The sequence below is a fragment of the Oryctolagus cuniculus genome, chromosome 7, assembly GCF_964237555.1.
Source record: "Oryctolagus cuniculus chromosome 7, mOryCun1.1, whole genome shotgun sequence".
Classification (NCBI taxonomy): domain Eukaryota; kingdom Metazoa; phylum Chordata; class Mammalia; order Lagomorpha; family Leporidae; genus Oryctolagus; species Oryctolagus cuniculus.
Window position 1 is genome coordinate 101469034 of NC_091438.1, and position 21576 is coordinate 101490609.

The 21576-nt window shown below is 39.2% G+C and overlaps 1 protein-coding gene across 6 annotated transcripts in view; it reads left to right on the forward strand.

The window, feature by feature from the left end:
- Positions 1–21576, forward strand: part of PTGER3 (prostaglandin E receptor 3) — a 190013-nt gene that overhangs the window by 166735 nt on the left and 1702 nt on the right. For 2 of the 6 annotated variants that reach the window (XM_070076666.1, NM_001122935.1), the window contains 1 exon segment: positions 15919–16087. Coding sequence is in view for 2 of the 4 variants with exons in the window: in NM_001122935.1 (NP_001116407.1) it covers positions 15919–16087 (169 nt within the window). In the remaining 2 variants the exon portion in view is untranslated. 6 annotated transcript variants of the gene reach the window in all.

Below are 21576 nucleotides of genomic sequence, written 5' to 3' on the forward strand. Positions count from 1 at the left end.
ATAATATTTTGACAATACATACTTTCTATGAACTCTTTGATGATCCTGCATATATGATAATGTACAGCATTTTCAAAACAAATCTTTGTCCCATAAATTTTGGTCTCAAAAATGTCTTAGTTTACCGACACATATCTCATCAAAATGTCTCCAAAAGACCTGCAGAAAGGGAAACAGTTTGTTATGACTCAAAGTATCCATAAGATAAAAATAAACCAGGACTTTATGAGAAATACAACCACTGCTGGCAGTGGGTTATATGAAATATGCTGGTAATAAAATTACACAAACATCAAAATTCCCTATACTCCATCAACAGATTCATACTGTTAGAACAAGCCATCTGGTAAACCTGAGAAAAAGGCATGTGGCAGAATAATTTGTGGAACATTAGCTTTTCTATCTCATAGTCATACCTTTGAAATTTCCTGGCCTATGAGATATTTGCATGGTAGAAAAATAGAACCTGCTTAAGGTAAAGTGAGAATTTCTTGAAGAAACTACTACTGCTATCATGAGGATGGGTGTGGAGGTAGAGAAATTAATTTTTGAAAACTCAGGAAGAGGTAGCTGTGCATCCCAAAGAAAAAAGGAGTGTTAAAGTCAGAGGGCCACGCATTGCTCAGTGGTAAAACTAGCACTCCAGGGAGGTGACATACTATGTAGAATAGAAAGACCTCTTTGACAATCCAGAGATGATGCCCTGTGCACCACAGTCCCAAATTTACCAAAGATCCTGTGCCACAAGTATGAGTTGGAGCATCCCAGCAGCCAGATGGGCAGGATCACCTAGTCTGCAATGAGACCCTTAGAGATGCTCAGGTGATGTGGCGATGGTGCTCTACTTCAGGACCTCAGCACGGTTCCACAGGGTGGCTAGTCCCAACAGTGACTGTAACAACACTATGGCAAATCAGGCTGACAGAATAAATTTAGTTGGTTTTACAAAAAATGAATAAATGAGCTTTTTTTCATGTATACTTGTGTTTGTGGTCTGGATGCCACACATGCCTACAAATTTTGGCATCAGATAGGACCAGATCTGAGTAACTCTTAGACATGTTACTTATTTTCTCCATGTCTCTATTCTCTCACCTATACAATGGAAGCAAAGGATAATGTAATTCATTATTGTAGATAGTGATGGTTATATGGATGCTAAGTGCTTAGTACAGGATCTGGAACACAGTAAGTGCTCAATAATGTTCATTAGTTTTACTCAGTTTGAAAACTGAGTTTTTTAGATGTGAGACAAAATTTTGGCAGAGTTTTGAGCAACATTGCTAAAAGGGAAATACCATCAGTCATTTAAATTGTTTACAAGATAAAAAGTAAATTATTAATAGTTCTTCAAGAGAAATGCCACTATCCTTTGCAGGAAGAGCAATATGAAAATATGGCCAAGAAAAACATTGACCACCTACCAGAACACTCTCAACACAGGGCTCTGCCTGTTCAACTCAATGTGTCTAAGAAACCTTCACTTTTGGGCAAGACCAAGAGAGAAACAAATGAATAACACCAAAATAACCATGACTTTAAAAAGTCAGATGCCACCTTCCTCCTTCTGTTTCACCCTACCCTCACTCAGTACAAGCATATCACAGGCCAAAGATATTTATAATTCTTTGAGTGACTAACTTCAACAAACTTTTGACAAGCTCACTGGTGACCTTAATAAATGGACCTTAATATGACAGATATAGTGCTCAAATGGAATGTGGGATGGCAGAACATATTTTAACTTTTGATATGCTAAAATATCACCTTAAAATGGAAAGATCCCACATAAAGCCTCCATGTGGAGCCTGTTTCAGGTTACATAAACCTCCAAGGTAAAAAAGTAAAAATGAAAATTAATTCCAGGGCCAGGTCAGGGTAGTGGCTGCTTGATATATCTGCATCTAATTTACATCTCCAGTTTACTAGGCATCTTCTTATGATCTCAGTCTCTCCTTGTTCTTGACTTCTGCTCTGCCCAAATCATTTAGGACTAATCTCTGGTACTTTCACTTTTCTGTGACTACAGAGCAGCTATGACACAAGATTTCTGATCTATGAGATGCATCTTCTCTTCTGACAATGAGACTTCATGCATGAGTTTACCCTAAACTTTGTAGGATAAGGCTTCCTTTTGAATTCTTGTTATAGAACTCTTCACATTTCTCTATGTCCTTATAGGGAAGCATCTGCCTTGGTTTAGGTAGCCCTGCCTTCCTTGGGATGAAAGTTATTATCTAGAGCAAATTCGTGTTATCTGTGAACCTGTTGCAGGCAGACAGCTTCCCCAATGACAGCTTTTAGATTTTCTGTATTCCATTTGTTTGTTACCTTGTGCCCACCACTAGAAGAACTTAGCTACCAAAAGTTGAACCATCCAAAGCCCAAACATGAATATTTTGTCATTAGTATTTGTGCAAGAGGGAATATAATGGTCACACTTTACTCAGTGTTTACTGAATGTGTTCTTGTGTCAGACACTGTCTGTGTCAATGCTGGAGCTCTGGAGGTGAGAAGACACAGACCCTATCACCAAGGAGGATGATGTCCCCCAGGGAAACACATGAGGAAACAAACAGTCATAAATGATGAAATGGAAGCATTCAAAAACACCGTGGGCACAGGACAGGGAGAGCCAGAATGTGAAAGTTAAGTTGGGTGTCAGAGGAGGTGAGGTTGACTTGGACTCATGAAGGTAAAACAGAGGGACACTGGATCAATTGAGTTACCAGGGGACCCAGATTGTGAGCACAGGTACATGAGTTCCAGGAAGAGGGACATCAAATGCAAAGGCCTAGGAAGTAAAAGATTATTTTATGTAACATACAATAGTCTGGCACGCTTTGTTTAGGATCTTGGTGTTATCTTTTTTTTTTTAACTTTTATTTAATGAATATAAATTTCCAAAGTACGACTTATGGATTACAATGGCTTCCCCCCCATACCGTCCCTCCCACCCACAACCCTCCCCTTTCCCACTCCCTCTCCCCTTCCATTCACATCAAGATTCATTTTCGATTATCTTAATATACAGAAGATCAGCTTAGTATACATTAAGTAAGGATTTCAACAGTTTGCTCCCACACAGAAACATAAAGTGAAAAATAATAGATGATTTTTTTTAAATGATGATGAAATCAGATCAGACCTATTGTCATGTTTAATCCCAGTGAGAGTCAAGTTGGGAATTGATAATTTCTTTTTTTTTTTTTTTTTACAGAAGATCAGTTTAGTATGCATTAAGTAAAGATTTCAACAGTTTGCACCCCCATAGAAACACAAAGTGAAATATATTGTTTGAGTACTCGTTATAGCATTAAATCTCAATGCACAGCACATTAAGGACAGAGATCCTACATGAGGAGTAAGTGCACAGTGACTCCTGTTGTTGACTTTACCAATTGACACTCCTGTCTATGGCATCAGTAATCTCCCTAGGCTCCAGTCATGAGTTTCCAAGGCTATGGAAGCCCTCTGAGTTCTCCGACTCTTATCTTGTTTAGACAAGGTCATAGTCAAAGTGGAGGTTCTCTCCTCCCTTCAGAGAAAGGTACCTCCTTCTTTGATGACCTGTTCTTTCCACTGGGATCTCACTCACAGAGATCTTTTGCCAGAGTGTCTTGGCTTTCCATGCCTGAAATACTCTCATGGGCTTTTCAGCCAGATCCGAATGCCTTTAGGGCTGATTCTGAGGCCAGAGTGCTATTTAGGACATCTGCCATTCTATGAGTCTGCTGAGTATCTCACTTCCCATGTTGGATCACTCTCCCCTTTAGTTACTCTATCGATTAGTATTAGCAGGTACTAGACTTTTTTATGTGCTCCCTTTGACTCTTAGTCCTTTCATTATGATCAATTGTGAACTGAAATTGATCACTTGGACTAGTGAGATGGCATTGGTACATGCCACCTTGATGGGATTGAATTGGAATCCCCTGATATGTTTCTAACTCTACCATTTGGGGCAAGTCAGCTTGAGCATGTCCCAAATTATACATCTCTTCCCTCTCTTATTCCCACTCTTATGTTTAACAGGGATCACATTTCAGTTAAATTTCAACACTTAAGAATAACTGTGTATTAATTACAGAATTAAACCAGTCATATTAAGTAGAACAGATAAAAAAAACTACTAAGAGGGATAATGTATTAAGTTGTTCATTAACAGTCAGGGCTATGCTGATCAAGTCACCGTTTCCCATAGTGTCTATTTCACTTCAACAGGTTTCCTTTTTGGTGTTCAGTCAGTTGTCACCGATCAGGGAGAACATATTGTATATGTCCCTTTGGGACTGGCTTAGTTCACTCAGCATGATGTTTTCCAGCCTCCTCCATCTTGTTGCAAATGACTGGATTTTGTTGTTTCTTACTGCGGTATAGTATTCTAAAGAGTACATATCCCATAATTTCTTTATCCAGTCTACTGTTGATGGGCATTTAGGTTGGTTCCAGGTCTTAGCTATTGTGAATTGAGCTGCAATAAACATTAGGGTGCAGACCGCTTTTTTGTTTGCCAATTTAAATTCCTTTGGGTAAATTCCAAGGAGTGGGATGGCTGGGTCGAACGGTAGGGTTATCTTCAGGTTTCTGAGGAATCTCCAGACTGACTTCCATAGTGGCTTGACCAGTTTGCATTCCCACCAACAGTGGGTTAGTGTCCCTTTTTCCCCACATCCTGGCCAGCATCTGTTGTTGGTAGATTTCTGAATATGAGCCATTCTAACCAGGGTGAGGTGGAACCTCATTGTTGTTTTGATTTGCATTTCCCTGATTGCTAGTGATCTTGAACATTTTTTCATGTGTCTGTTGGCCATTTGGATTTGCTCTTTTGAAAAATGTCTATTGAGGTCCTTGGCCCATCTCTTAAGTGGGTTGTTTGTTTTGTTTTTGTGGAGTTTCTTGATCTCTTTGTAGATTCTGGTTATTAACCCTTTATCTGTTGCATAGTTTGCATATATTTTTTCCCATTCTGTCGGTTGTCTCTTCACTCTCCTGACTGTTTCTTTTGCAGTACAGAAACTTCTCAATTTGATGCAATCCCAATAGTTGATTTTGGCTTTGACTGCCTGTGCCTCCCGGGTCTTTTCCAGAAATTCTTTGCCTGTGCCAATATCTTGAAGGGTTTCTCCAATGTTCTCTAGTAACTTGATGGTGTCAGGTCGTAGATTTAGGTCTTTAATCCATGTTGAGTGGATTTTTGTGTAAGGTGTAAGGTAGGGGTCTTGCTTCATGATTCTGCATGTGGAAATCCAGTTTTCCCAGCACCATTTATTGAATAGACTGTCCTTGCTCCAGGAATTAGTTTTAGATCCTTGATCAAATATAAGTTGGCTGTAGATGTTTGGGTTGATTTCTGGTGTTTCAATTCTGTTCCATTGGTCTATCCATCTGTTTCTGTACCAGTACCATGCTGTTTTGATAACAACTGCCCTGTAGTATGTCCTGAAATCTGGTATTGTGATGCCTCCAGCTTTGTTTTTGTTGTACAAGATTGCTTTAGCTATTCGAGGTCTCTTGTGCCTCCATATGAATTTCAGCACCATTTTTTCCAGATCTGAGAAGAAGGTCTTCGGTATCTTGATTGGTATTGCATTGAATGTATAAATTGCTTTTGGGAGAATGGACATTTTGATGATATTGATTCTTCCAACCCATGAGCATGGAAGATTTTTCCATTTCTTGGTATCCTCTTCTATTTCTTTCTTTAAGATTTTGTAATTTTCATCGTAGAGATCTTGAACGTCCTTGGTTAAGTATATTCCAAGGTATTTGATTGTTTTTGTAGCTATTGTGAATGGGATTGATCTTAGAAGTTCTTCCTCAGCCATGGCATTGTCTGTGTATACAAAGGCTGTTGATTTTTGTGCATTGATTTTATACCCTGCTACTTTGCCAAACTCTTCTATGAGTTCCAATAATCTCTTAGTAGAGTTCTTTGGTCCCCTAAATAAAGAATTATGTCATCTGCACAGAGGGATAGTTGAGTTCTTCCTTCCCAATTTGTATCCCTTTAATTTCTTTTTCTTGCCTAATAGCTCTGGCTAGAACCTCCAGAACTATATTGAATAGCAGTGGTGAGAATGGACATCCCTGTCTGGTACCAGATCTCAGTGGAAATGCTTCCAACTTTTCCCCATTCAATAGGATGTTGGCCGTGGGTTTTTCATAGATTGCTTTGATTGTATTGAGGAATGTTCCTTCCAAACCTAGTTTGCTTAGAGTTTTCATCATGAACGGGTGTTGTATTTTATCAAATGCTTTCTCGGCGTCTATTGAGATAATCATATGGTTTTTCTTCTGCAGTCTGTTAATGTGGTGTATCACATTGATTGTCTTGCGCACATTAAACCATCCCTGCATACCAGGGATAAATCCCACTTGGTCTGGGTGGATGATCTTTCTGATGTGTTGTTGCATTCTATTGGCGAGAATTTTATTGAGGATTTTTGCATCTATGTTCATCAGGGATATTGGTCTGTAATTCTCTTTCAGTGCTGCATCTTTTTCCGGCTTAGGAATTAAGGTGATGCTGGCTTCATAGAAAGAATTTGGGAGGATTCCCTCTTCTTCGATTGTTCTGAATAGTTTGAGAAGAATTGGAGTTAGTTCTTCTTTAAATGTCTGGTAGAATTCAGCAGTGAATCCATCTGGTCCTGGGCTTTTCTTTGTTGGGAGGGCCTTTATTACTGTTTCAATTTCTGTCTCAGTTATGGGTCTGTTTAGGTTTTCGATGTCTTCCTGGTTCAATTTAGGTAGGTTGCATGTGTCCAGGAATCTATCCATTTCTGATAGGTTTCCCTGTTTGCTGGCATACAAGTCCTTGTAGTAATTTCTGATGATTCTTTTCATTTCTGTGGTGTCTGTTGTTACGTTTCCTTTTTCATCTCTGATTTTATTGATTTGGGTCTTTTCTCTTCTTTTTTTAGTTAGTTGGGCCAATGGGGTGTCAATTTTGTTTATTTTTTCAAAAAACCAGCTCCTCGTTTGGCTGATCTTTTGGAATGTTTTTCTTGATTCAATCCTGTTGATTTCTTCTCTGATTTTAATTATTTCTCTTCTCCTACTAGATTTGGGTCTGGTTTGCTGTAGGTTTTCTAGATCCTTGAGGTGAATTGAAAGCTCATCTATTTGGTACCTTTCCAATTTCTTGATGTAGGCACCTATTGATATAAACTTTCCTCTTAACTCTGCTTTTGCTGCGTCCCATAAGTTTTGATATGTTGTGCTGTTATCCTCATTTACTTCCAGAAAGTTTTTGATTTCTCTTTTGATTTCTTCTATGACCCATTGTTCATTCAGGAGCATGTTGTTCAATCTCCCTGTGTTTGCGTATGCTCTAGGGATTCCTGAGTTGCTAATTTCCAACTTCATTCCTTTATGGTCTGAGAAGCTGCATGGTATGATTCTAATTCTTTTGAATTTGCTGAGACTTGCTTTATGGCCTAGTATGTTGGTGTTATAGTACCAAAGTGGCAGATGAGATTAATTTGGAGAGCCTAATGGCTCCTGTCTGACATGATATTCATTGTTGTCTGTTATGGAAAAGAAAGAGAAGACTGTGACATGGATGCTATTTGCAATCTAAGCACAGAAAGTCTTTAGTCACTGAAGGGTTTATCCAGGAGCAGTGGACCTAGAAGTTTCTATATTGCCACTCCCGATGGGTGCGCTTCCTCAGGCTCTAGCCTAGCCTATCACTAGCCTAGCTAGTGACAATGACAGGTCCTCCATCTTTTAAGCAATTTTTAATTGCAAGTAAATAGCCCATAGATTGTGAGTTGTGTTACTTGTCTTTGAGGAAAAAATATTAATCTAGAGGAGAAGAATAAGTGAACAAATAAATATTAGCAATGGGAAAAATGCCATAATAAAAGGCTCGTTCTTAAAGCCTGCAGCACAGAAAAGAGAATTTGCCTGGATGGTTGGAAAGCTTTCATTGAGTGGATAATAAGAGAAATATACATGACAAGTTGGGATTCTGAGATTCAGTGAAGGGTATTCACAAAGGAGGAAATACCTTGAGTTAATAGCACACATGTGTGAGAATGCATGGTCTATTGGAAGAACAGCTAACAGGTCCTGCCAGAGTGGTGGAGCAGCAGCAAAGAGCAGGGCTGCTGGTCAAAAGCAACTTCAAAGACAGTTTGGGGCCATTGCAAAGGGCCTGGATCAAGGTTACTTGAACAGAGCTTCTTCTTAGATACACCTCTGATGAAGCCAAGAACAGGTTGTAAGTTAGAGAGCATGGAGGCAGAGAGTATTTTGAAATCTAGTAAATCATTCAAAGTAGAGAAACTGATCCAGAAACAAGAACATCTAAACAACATGCCACTGTATTGGAAACTTATTATAGGTGCCAAAGTTTGAATTCTAGTTCCATCACAAGAAGCCCTCTGTATCTCCATGCTAGCACTTCCTGTCTGCTAGAGCTACTAGTGCCCTCTAGTGGTGACCCCCTTGATGACCAGAAGACAAATACCTTCCATTCCTTACTCAATTCCCCAAGTATATTTTAGGTGTAAGTTTCTGTGATAGCTGCAGGAATCATATTTTTAAGACACTTGTTTTTTAACTCTAGAAAAATTCACAATCTAATCATCCTAATCATAATAGATTAATAAGTTATATTAATAATGTGCATCATCTGTGCAATTAGAAAAATAAGCATAATAGCTCCTACAGGATAGAGATGATTAACTCTTCTGATTGGGAAAGTTATGGTGTCTCCCTGCTCTTCTGATCATGTGTTTATATTTTCCTAGGGCTCCTTTTTTTTTTTTCTTTCTGCCTCTGCCAGCATTGGCTCCTTCTGTCTGCATTTTCTTCCTATACCCCCGTAGGGTTCTGTGCTCAGTCCTCGGTCCAGCTCACTGATTTTTTTAAATTTATTTATTTATTTATTTGACAGAGTTACAGACAGTGAGAGAGACAGAGAGAAAGATCTTCCTTCCGATGGTTCACCCCCGAAATGGCCTCTATGGCCGGCATGCTGCGCCAAACTGAAGCCAGGAGCCAGGAGCTTCTTCCTGGTCTCCCATGCAGGCGCAGGGGCCCAAGCACTTGGCCCATCCTCCACTGCCCTCCTGGGTCACAGCAGAGAGCTGGACTGGAAGAGGAGCAGCTGGGACCAGAACCGGTGCCCATATGGAATGCTGGCACCGCAGGCGGAGGATTAACAAAGTGAGCCACGGAGCAGGCCCTCATTGCTTTGTTCTAAGTGATTTCTTTGCCACCTATAGCTTCCACTTAATTGTGTGACATTTTTTGTTTACTAGAGACCCCACATTACCAAGTGCTTTACTTTTGACTCAAAAAGTAAATTTATCTCCAATGAAGCACACTCCAAACAAATCAGAGCTTTCTGAAATCCCCCCTCCCTTGGCTTGTTACATCTCCCCTTAAGAGGCCTGCTTTTGTTAAGTAAAAGACCCTGAAAAGACCCTTTGATCTTACTCCTTCTCTCTCTCCCACATCCAGTGCACCACCAAGTTCTTCAATATTCTTAAATCCTTTTATTTCCTGTGTCCACTATTATTGCTAAATCGGTCCCTCCCAATCTCTTGCTTGACTGATGACTATGGTCTCCTAGTACGTCTATCTGCTTTTAGCTCATGCTCTGCTCATTCTGCCTCAGTGGCACTGCCAAACTTGTCTTTTTAACCAGAAAGTCTGAGCTTGGATTATTTTCCACCCCATATCTCCTGACTGCAATACTCCCAGGTTTCCTACAACCTTTGGAATCAGTTCTAAGCTCCTCAGGGTGGCAGACAAACCTCTCCTGAACTTTCTAGGCGCATCATCCGTGGTAATCTGCCTGCGGGAATTTTCCAGAGATTCCAAATTAATTGTATGTTCCCTCCAAACATTGTGCTATTTCTTACTTTCCTGCCTTGAAATGTTGTCACTACAGTACTCTCCCCACGACTGGTTTCTACATAGAAAACTTCAAATTTATCCTTAAAAATTCACTTTTATTCCACTTCCCCTAGTGATTCTTCCTTGTCTCTTCCTTTTGGATAGACAACTACTTTCTTCTGTGGGTTTTTTCTTCTGTGCCTTGTGTCTGCCTTTATTATGTCATTTTGCACAATCTGCTGTATCTGTGTCCCTGTCTTCAGCCTGGAGGAGAAACCAACACAGTAGTTAAGATGGACCCTGATGGGGCCAGCGCTTTGGCATAGTGGGTAAAGCCACCACCTGTAGTGCCAGCATCCCATATGGGCACCAGTTTGAATCCCAGCTGCTCCACTTCTGATCCAGCTCTCTGCTGTGGCCTGGGAAAGCAATAAAAGATGGCCCATGTCCTTGGGCCTCTACACCCATGTGGGAGACTCAGAGAAAGCTTCTGGGTCCTGCCTTTGGATCCGTGTGGCTCTAGCCATTGCGGCCATTTGGGGAGTGACCCGAAGATGGAAGATCTCTCTCTCTCTCTCTCTGCCTCTCCTCCTCTCTCTGTGTAACTCTGACTTTCAAATAAATAAATAACGCTTAAAAAAAAATATGGTCCCAGATCTCAGCTCTTCCACTTCCCAGTGTGAACTGAGCAAGTTATTTATCTCTCTGGTTTAGTTTCCTGATCTATGAAAGTAGAATATAATTGTACCTGCCTGTCTCATAAAGTTGTTGCTAATTTAGTGTATATGAAGTACTTTGAATAGTTCCTGTCTCATAGTGACTGTAATAGAAGAATTTGGTCTAATTGCCAACTGTGAATAAGTCTCATGAAGTTAGGATACTTGATGACATTATCATCTGCATTTTCCCAAGGCCTGGCATAGTACCTGACACAGAGCATGCATGATAACATGTTTGTTTAAAGCAAGAATGATTGAGTCTTTGGCTATTTCCCTTTTCCTTGCTCTAATACCCGGTAAATTCCTAACTCCCACTAGTTATCCTTTCCAACATCCTTTATACCTCGTTTTCTTTCTGTAGTAACTTTCACTGCTCTTTTACTTAATCACAAATAATCGGCTGTATAGCAAACTGTCTATTTGATGAATATATTGCTATAAACAAGACAAATTACATCTATTGTCAGTTTTACATTCTAGCATTTGACACAGATATTAAATAACAGCATATTAGTTATTAATCATAAGTATAATATATTTAATAGGAGAACTAGAGGTAAGGAAGCTTCTCAGAGAAGAAATTTGACTGATATACAAAAAAATGGAAGTAAAGAGCAATGATAAGATTATAGAAGCAATGATGGAAAGCAATCCAGACAGAAGAACAGCATATACAAAGCCCTGATGAAGTTTGGCACATGGAGATTTTTATATCGCAGTGTCTGGATTAGTGTTACCGCTGCTACCTGATTTCTGTTTAGAAGGACCTTCCCACAGGTCTCAGATTAACCCTTCTGTCAAATGGGTTACCCACCCAAGAGCCTTCTGTGATTCTTCACGCTAATTAAATGATATATAAAGTCCCTAGCTGGTTTTTTTTTTATGTGTGTGTGACCAATACAAGCCCCAGTAGTTATCCATTTTTATCTCCCATAAATCATCCACATCTAAATACTCAACAATAGCTATCGTGTACTATCTGAAACTTTCCACACATCCCTTATTTTCCCCCACCTTCCTGGTTTTTCCACAGGTTGTCATTAGCGAAATGCCTTTCTTCTTTGCTCCTATCCATGCTTGTTGGTTCACAGACACTTTACTGTGTGTAATGTGCTTTGACATTTTCTATTCTAAAACATTCTACTCTATTCTATTTCAGTTTTAAAAATAAACAAACAAGTTGTAATTCACCAAAGAGATTTCACAACTTGTTAATGGCTCTTGACCAACAGTTGAAAACACTATCTGCAATAGCTCCAAGATTTTTTCAAGATCTATGATTCCTGAAGGGCGTGGCCTTGGTATAGTCTAAATTTTCTCCCAACAATAGCATCCTCCAACCCAGGTACATCTTGATTATTGGGCATATGAACTCTCTGAAGACAAGATAGTGAAATTCTATATGAACACATGATCAGTGGCAGAGTTAATCACAGTGTTCCAAGTCACCCTGAGGATACTCAGCAATGCATCTTAATTTGTAGGAGATATCAATCACACTTCGCTATTTCAGTCCTGCCACTGTTCTAAATTGAAGTTGCTAATTGTATTGAGCTGTTCCAGATCACATATTGGACAAAGATGAATATGAAGAAGTATCTGTTTCAGCTATAACTGAAAAAAAAATCCTCAATTAATAAATAAATCTATGGCAACCAGATGCAGCTATAGCTCATGCTATATAGTAAGTGTACCTTTGCAGACAAATTTGTTTTGCAATTGCCCAAGAAAGATACTTAAATATTTTGTAATAAATGGTCTCCTAAGGATCTGTTTTTCAAAATTGTTTTAACATCTTGGGATCATTTTCAAGTGGAGCATTTCAGTATTTCAGCATTTTTCCATTTTATCATTCGTATCTTCACTGCCTGGATCAATCTTTTGTATTATATCAGTGTTTTTCAGATCTTTACTTTCATTCAAATTATATCTTGTGTTTTGTTTTCCTTTATTACCTACTGACAACTGAATATTGTTATGACAGTGACACCCAAACTCAGCAATCTAAAAGTGAGTTCATTATTTTCACCCTAAATCAACTCCCATCAGGCTACCTTGATTAGAAAATGACCTACCATCTCTCTATATCTCTAGAGAACCCCAGAAGCATCCTCCTATTTTTCCATATAACCTGCCACTAATTCTCTGGACTTTGCATGTGACATGTCTCAGATTTGTCTGCTACTCTCCAACATCCCTGCCTCCCCTGGAGTTCAAGCCTCTCAAAGAGTTCTCTTGCCATATTTTCCAGCATGTTTCACATCATTGCTGACCTATTGTGTCAGTGTCCTGCTTTGAATCATTCGGTTATTCACTATTCCTCTTAGGAGCAAGTCCAATAGGGACTACATAAATTGCTTGCAAGATTTTTCCAGAACCATCTTCACTAAACTTTTTTGTCTCTCTCTCCTTTCCTTCCCACTCCCATTCAAACTCTACCATTCAACCATTTTAAACAATGATTTTGCACTGCAAACACTCCATTTCTATATATTATTTTATTCTGAAACACTCTCTTTGTTGGACAGCTCTTTTCTTCCGAGTCAAATCTTGGTTATCTCATTGGAAACATTCCTTAGAATTCAGTAATGTTACTATTTTTTAGTCCCCACCCATTTTATGTCTCTTACTTCATACATTTGGGACGGATGAAAAAGGGGTTACTTTTGGCTCTCTAGTATACCAGCATTTCAGGTAATCTGTCTTAAACATCTAAATTTTTACCTCTTACCAGATTCTCTAACAAATACTCAACATGTAGATTCTCTGATCAACAGGGAACTTCACAACAGTTTCATGCATTTATTCTCACTCTTGCATCTCTTTTTGATGAAATTCCTACTAAGTGCAGGTCCTAGAAATACTACGTGGGTAAGATGTTATCTGTCCCCTTAACAGGAGAGGAATTAATCTACCACAAGGGCTGGGAATCTATTCAGCTCTGGGAGGAGAGAACTAAACAGACTCTTAAACTATTATGATATTGACATCCTCTGAGTTATGCAAACTTGAACTTAGCCAAAGCTCCACAAGGGCATAGGAAATGTAAATGGATAAGAAAACATTTGCTTTCAGTGTGGAAAATAAACTAAATGTTTATGAGTGATACGTAATGTGAGTGAGGAACACACAGCAAGCAGCAGACACCATATGGGGAAGCTTTTTGTTCCTGGAAGTATAAAGATTCTCATTATAGCAGCTCAAATGCTCAGTGCTGTTTGAGCTAATTGCCCATCTATTGAATTCTATTTATAAGTGAAAAGCAAATAGGCTAGCAAAGTCTAGATATTTCTTAATGGCAAAATATAGTCCAGGTGATATAGTGGTTAGTCACAGGTAATTGGCACTTACAGCTTATGCTGATAAAGAAAATGCAAATGTGAGGCTGCTAGTGATGATACTAGAAAAGTAGAAATGTATTCTGAAGGACTTTTAATGAAGCAAAGTTTGAAATGAGCAAGACTTTTCTGAAAGAGCAATTCTACAATTTTTAGAATCCAAGAATTCAAAATTAATCTCTGGGACTTTGGCCCAAGTATCCAAATCCTCATTGAATTCTTTGGTATTCCTTTAACATACTTTCCTGTCTCTGCTGGTTTTTTTTTTTTTTTTTTTTTTTTTTTTTTTTTGACAGGCAGAGTGGACAGTGAGAGAGAGAGACAGAGAGAAAGGTCTTCCTTTGCCGTTGGTTCACCCTCCAATGGCCGCCGCGGCCGGCGCGCTGCGGCCGGCGCACCGCGCTGATCCGATGGCAGGAGCCAGGAGCCAGGTGCTTTTCCTGGTCTCCCATGGGGTGCAGGGCCCAAGCACCTGGGCCATCCTCCACTGCACTCCCTGGCCACAGCAGAGGGCTGGCCTGGAAGAGGGGCAACCGGGACAGAATCCGGCGCCCCGACCGGGACTAGAACCCGGTGTGCCGGCGCCGCTAGGCGGAGGATTAGCCTATTGAGCCGCGGCGCCGGCCTGTCTCTGCTGTTTTTTATTCCCCCCTGATTGAAGTAGCCTCTTGCCTCCCAGGAACTTGTTAAACTCCATTGTCCCGGCTTCTGTGGAACATCACAAGAACAATGCAAATCCCTCAGGTTGAATTAATGCCTTCTTTCTCCAATGACCACACCACCCTGTCACTTGCTTTTCAATTCAGCTTGAACACAAAGTATTATATTTATTCCTGAATGTGTTTCTGTTCCCTCACAGACTGTGAGCTCCTGGGCACCCTCTGGATGCACATCCAGGAAGCCTTAATGAGCACACCCGCCTGCTTTTCCTTCACCTCTTCTCTGCCACTGTGGTGCTAAGTCCAGGTTCTCTTTCATAGGCTCTTCTTGGAAAACTCCCATGCTAAAGCTGGAATCTCACAGTTAGAATATACATTTTTTTTATTTCTTACAGATATTATCTTGGAAAAAGCAGGGAGTTCTAATTTTATGACCCATGGGATTGTGTGCTTACAGGCAGGCAACTTACCACTCAAGAATCAGTTTTCTAAACTAGAAAATGTAAACATTACACTTCCAACCCTCTTATGCTCTAATTCTAAGTCTGTTGAATCTGTGAAAAAATGAATTTGGATTACCTAATTGTAAACTTAATTCATAGTTTTAGTATTGTGACTTATTTCCCCTTTCTTTGCTCGGCTTTTCCTCAAAGACTCAAAATCAAATTGTAAGTTCTAGAATGTTTTAAGATTTTCGAAAGTTAAGTAGATACAAATTCAAGTTTTGGCTCTGCCATACAAACCAGACTTTATGATCTTGGCAACTTTATCAACATGGCTTAGCCTCAGTTTTCTCATGTATAAAATGGGAACAATAATAACAATACTTTTTGACAGACAAGTAGGTGGTTTACTTAAGACTTTTATCTGAGTTCCTGCAGCTGCAAGTACGTGTACAAGGACGCAAAGGTTTTAATAAAACAACCACGCTCACTCAAGAATCTATTGCTGGCATTCCTTTTCTCCTACTACCTTAATGTATTTTATTTATTTCTTACTGATTGTCAGCTATTGTAAGCACCTGACACTATAAGGAAAATACAGTGCAAACTAAAATTGCAAATTTTTTAACACATGCAAAATCTTAGGAAGTTGATGAAAATAAACCAAAACAACTGTTAAGACATAGGTGAAGCCATTGACAAATGAAGAGAAAACAAATAGGAATATGGTTCGCCAAGCACTTTAAAGACATTGACTGGAATGGGAATAAAAAGATAAATTCCTCTAGCATTTATCACAGAAAATGATCAAAATTAGGATCATGCTGGAAAAGTTTTCAAAATGTTGTTTGATTTTGTGTTGCATTTTTAAATACTCAAAATTATTTCATTCATCCTTTCTAAGGTAATTCATGAAAATAATGAGCAGAAGGATGAAATTCAGCGTGAGAACAGGAACGTCTCACACAGTGGGCAACACGAAGAGGCCAGAGACAGTGAGAAGAGCAAAACCATCCCTGGCCTGTTCTCCATTCTGCTGCAGGCTGACCCTGGTGCTCGTCCTTATCAGCAATGTGAGAGAGCAGTGGAGAAAAACACAGAGATGCTGTCTGACTGTGTGTTTGGTACCTCACGCTTCAGGAAAATTTCAACATAAGCAAGTCTTTTTCAACATGAAAATAAACTAATAATTCAATAATTACAGTAGAACTTCCCTAAATGGTATTTTTATGTATTCCTATAACATTTTGCAATAAATGAAAGTAATTTCATTACTCTAACATTCTATGCTGAGCTCTTTGAGGTAACTAAGACAGTTGTTTCCTCTATTTTACTGTTAAAAAAGTAAAATGGTGGCAGGGCCTACTCAGGTACTCAGAGCACAGCTCCCCAACCACAGGAAATGCTGCTAAAGATGTTTTATGTCCCTTCAAAGTGCCCAGTAATGTAGTTATAATTTTCATTATGACATTTTCAGGATAGTGTTGTCTCCCATTATTTGTAAAAATAAGAAATCTGAGGTTCAGAGACACTAAACAAACTTGCCCAAAGTCACTGGTAAACATCAATAAATAATAAGCGTGCAAACTGATAAAGTCCACAGTCCCTAAGTCCCTAAGTCCACAGTCCCTGCCTTCCTAAGACCCTCACTTCTTTCACTGTTAGTTTACTTGCTGAAATCTAGTGTCAGTGATTTTTATTAACAATAGAATTACTATATGCATGGAGAAGAGACTTCCAGAGTATAATAGAATGTTAGAAAGTTTGTCTTAGAAAAAAAGGCTTTAGTTTTCTCAAGTTATTCCTCAATTATAACTACTGATAAATTTTGTGATGAAAGTTTAAAAGTGAGACATGTATTTTGTCTTTGTTCCCTTTTTCTATGTACTTTCTGGAGGTGATAGTGAAGAGCAGTGAAATGAGCAAAACCACTTTGTCTCAAAAGAAAATGGGGGCTCGCATTGTGGGGCTGTGCGGGTGCAGCTGCTGCTTGCGATGCCCTCGTTTCTTAGCAGAGTGGCTGGCTGCACTCCACTTCTAATTCAGCTTCTTAGTAATGCACCTGGAAGACAGCAGCTGATGTCCCAAGTCCCTGCCACCCATGTGGGAGACCTGGATGGAGTGGTGGCTCCTGGCTTCATTCAACCCAGCCCAGTCCAAGCTGTTACAAGTATTCAAGAAGTGAACCAGCAAAAGGAAGGTCTCTCTCTCTCTCTTTCTCTCCTCTCTCTCTTTCTGTCATTTTGCCTCTTAAGTAGATCAAAAATAAACAAACATTTAAAAGAAGAAGAGGGAGCCGGCGCCGCGGCTCAATAGGCTAATCCTCCGCCTTGCGGCGCCGGGACACCGGGTTCTAGTCCCGGTCGGGGTGCTGGATTCTGTCCCAGTCGCCCCTCTTCCAGGCCAGCTCTCTGCTCTGGCCCGGGAGTGCAGTGGAGGGTGGCCCAAGTGCTTGGGCCCTGCACCCCATGGGAGACCAGGAGAAGTACCTGGCTCCTGCCATCGGATCAGTGCGGTGCGCCGGCTGCAGCACGCCTGCCGTGGCGGCCATTGGAGGGTGAACCAATGGCAAAGGAAGACCTGTCTCTCTCTCTCACTGTCCACTCTGCCTGTCAAAAAAAAAAAAAAAAAAAAAAAAAGAAGAAGAAAAGGGAAAGATTTTTATTAAATCCTAAATTCAGTAGGTTATCGTCTCCATCATCTTGTTTTACCAAATGACATGTGAACTGTAAATACATTAAGTAAATTTTTAGGGTAATGGTTTAAGGTTGGCTGAAAAAAACATATAAATTATTCCTGCTCCATTCAGTACATTTTATGACAATCTTTTTTCTAGGCATATTATAGCAAAATTAGAAAATTTTAATAAAGCAATAAGGAGAATACATCAGCTGAAATTAACCCAATAAACAGGGCTGAATTTATATTAGAAGTCTTCAATTAGTTAAGAGAAATAAATACTATCCCAAATAATGCAAAAATTTCAAAATATTTTTGCACCAAAACAAACTTATCTTTTCATTTCATTTTTTTTCAAAAATTCTTTGAAGTCCCCTCATAAGTTATAAGCAATGAGGTGTAAATTCCTGCTGCAGAAACTCTTGCCATAGCCCTTTTATATGGGAGATATAAATTACAAATGTGAAAAAAATACTATATATATTTTAGGTTGCAGTAAAGTAGCAGCAAAGAAAATATTTATCTGAAGTCTGAAAATAAGTAACCTAAATGGAGATTTTAGAATTGAATTTGCTGGCCTGTGGAAGATGTCAAAAATCTTTTTGTGCTATTGAATTAGAAAAACTAGTATTGTCAATTCATAAGCAAGAAAGCAAAAAACAGTTACATTTCACGGTATCCTCTCATAGAAATTTTTGTAACTTACCAAAAATTGCTTCAGAATGTCAAGTTTAAAAAGGACCCTATAGCCGGTGCTATGGCGTGCGGGTTAACGCCCTGGCCTGAAGCTCCGTCATCCCATATGGGCACCGGTTCAAGACCCGGCTGCTCCACTTCCTGTCCAGCCCTCTGCTGTGGCCTGGGAATGCAGTGGAGGATGCCCCAGGTCCTTGGGCCCCTGCACCCGCATGGGAGACCCGAAGTAAACTCCTGCCTCCTGGCTTCAGATTGGCATAGCTCTGGCCATTGCAGCCAATTGGGAAGTGAACCATCGGATGGAAGACCTCTCTCTCTCTCTCTCTCTCTCTCTGCCTCTCCTCTCTCTGTGTAACTCTGACTTTCAAGTAAAATAAATAAATCTTTTTTTTTTTTAAAAAGACCATATAATGTTTCAGTTAAATTTCAGAACTAAAATTCTCCTGGTGGACAATGATGCATTTGTTCATTAAAATTGTAAAGCTGAAAGGCTTCTCTCTGAGTTTGTCTTCTAAATTGTCATCTAAACCAATTATAACAATAATTAAACCAGTTTGTGTTCTCTCTTCTTTCACACATTTAAAGTAAGGTTAACAGATGTGAGGATTAATTTGCAAATGCACATACTTGTTGGTAAATACAAATACCAATTTGTACATACATATACCAATCTATAAATATTCTCCAGAAAGATGCACTCAGGGAAAAGAAACTTTTAGGACTATTCCAAATCAAAAAAAATTTCAACATTCTTTAATATTTTTATGAATCATAGCTATATAATCACTTACTATGCTGTCACAGAGATCCAGTAGGGAATTTAAAAAATGCCTTGTATTGTACTTCAACCACATACAGATCTTAAATTCACTGATTCCTTGTTCTGCACTCCCTTAAACTCACTCCCCTCACTAGAATCCTCTGAGAATGCATAATTACCACCTTGTCTATACTTAACTCCTTCCCCTGGCTGGTTTTTGTCTATGCTTGGCATTGCTGGAGGGGTTGTATATTACACAGGAATATGCATTTGTCAAAAATCATCAAAATGGGGTGGACATTTGCTTAGCAGTCAATATACCATTTGGGATCTACACATCGCATATTGCACTGCCTGTTTGCATGCAAGCTCCGCTCTCCATTCCAGATGCTTGCTAACGTGCACTCCAGGAGGCAATAGGTGGTGGTTCAAATAGTTGAGTGCCTGCCTCCCACGTGGAAACCCTGAATTGAGTTCCCGGCTCCAAGCATCATCTTGCCCAGTCTCAGCTGTTACAGGTGTTTGAGGAATGAACCAGTGGATGAGAGCCTTCTGCATCCGTCTGCTTCTCAAAATAAATATTAATTAATTAATTAATCAAATAAAAATAAAAAATCAAACTGGGTGACGTGTCAATACCTGAGTAGTGACAACAAGGAAATAATCACCCTATAGTCTATCTTTTCAAAAAAAATTTTTAACAGATTTACTTATTTATTTGAAAGTCAGAGTTAGAGAGAGGTGAAACCTGTCTTGTCTTTCCAATCTGTAGTAAATATTTTGTAGCCCCCTACATAGCCCATATCACTCCTCTAGAAATTAATCCCATGTCCCTCATACAGCTTTGTTTTTGGTGTTTTTTTTTAGCTATTTTTAAAAGATTTTATTTATTTATTTGAGAGGTAGAGTTACAGATAGTGAGAGGGAGAGACAGAGAGAAAGGTCTTGCATTCATTGGCTCACTCCCCAAATGGCCACAATGGCTGGAGCTGTGCTGATCCAAAGCCAGGAGCCAGGTGCTTCTTCCCAGTCTCCCATGTGGGTGCAGGGGCCCAAGGACTTGGGTCATCTTCCACTGCTATCCCAGGCCACAGCAGAGAGCCAGATTGGAAGAGGAGCAGCTGGGACTACAACTGGTGCCCATATGGGGTGCCGGCACCACAGGCGGAGGGTTAACCTACTACACCATGGCACCAGCCCCACAGCTTTGTTTAAGTTATATGATCTTCAAATGTCACAATTGGACTAAGGTGTGATTACTTCTCTAGAGAATACGAAATAAGACTTATAGATTCATATTAGATAAACTTAAGGTCCAAAGCAACCAGTTAGCTGTAACTGTTACTTTTTATCAACTATGAAATATTACAAACATGCAGAAAATTCCCAATTACTTCCCCCTAAATAAGCAAATATCAATTCTCTATTTGTTTCAGATTTTCTTTTCCCTAAAAAGTTATAAATTTTTGTTATACACGCATAAAGAAAATATTACCAGATATTCCCATCCCCAGGAAAAAACAATTATCAAGATTTTATCAGATTTTCTATTTGGTTCTAATTGTAGTAAAAATAAAATTTACCACAGTCATGACTTTTTAATGTGCAGTTCAGTAGTGCTAACAGTGCTTACTTTGTTGTATAACAGATCCCTGGAGCTTTTTCATTACACAAACGCAAAACTTCATATGCATTGAAAAGCAACTCTTTTCCCCTTGTAGCAAGTACAATTTTGCTTTCTATAAATTTGACCGCTTTAGATTTCTCACTTAAGTGGAATCATACAGTATGTGTGTTTCTGTGACTGTCCTCAGTGTTAATCCAGGTCATCTGTATGACAAGATTCCCTACTTTTTAAGCTGATTAATACTCCCCTTGGGTGTTTTTATGTAGGCTAGAGGTGTGATCACCACAGGCTCTTGGTTTCTTCTGGACATTTGAGCTGATTCTACCTCAGCCACTATGAGTAATGTTGCAGTGAATACAGTATGCAAATACATCTTCAAGATTCTCTTTTCAATTTTGGATATGCCAAATCCTTAAGAAGTTTATAGAAAATGAATATTATGAAAGAAGTATACACAAAGTTCAAATTCTTTGTACAGGAATAAACCTTTAATTCCATCTTTAAAAATATTACTTTATAGAGGGTATGATTCTGTGAAGATAATATTTAAAAGTATCTATGCACAAAATAATACAGCAGCAACACATTGTAATACTTTCTTTACATTTTTTCTCTTAATTTCAATTTTTCACAAATTTTGAGGTCCCTTCCTATATCTAGAGGTATTTGAGGAAATTTAATATTGATTTCCATCATGGCTGCACTATTTTACTTTTTCATCCGTAGTTCAAAAGACTTCAAAATTGCTTCACATCCTCAACAATACTTATTTTTTTGTTGTGATGTAGTCACCTTAATGG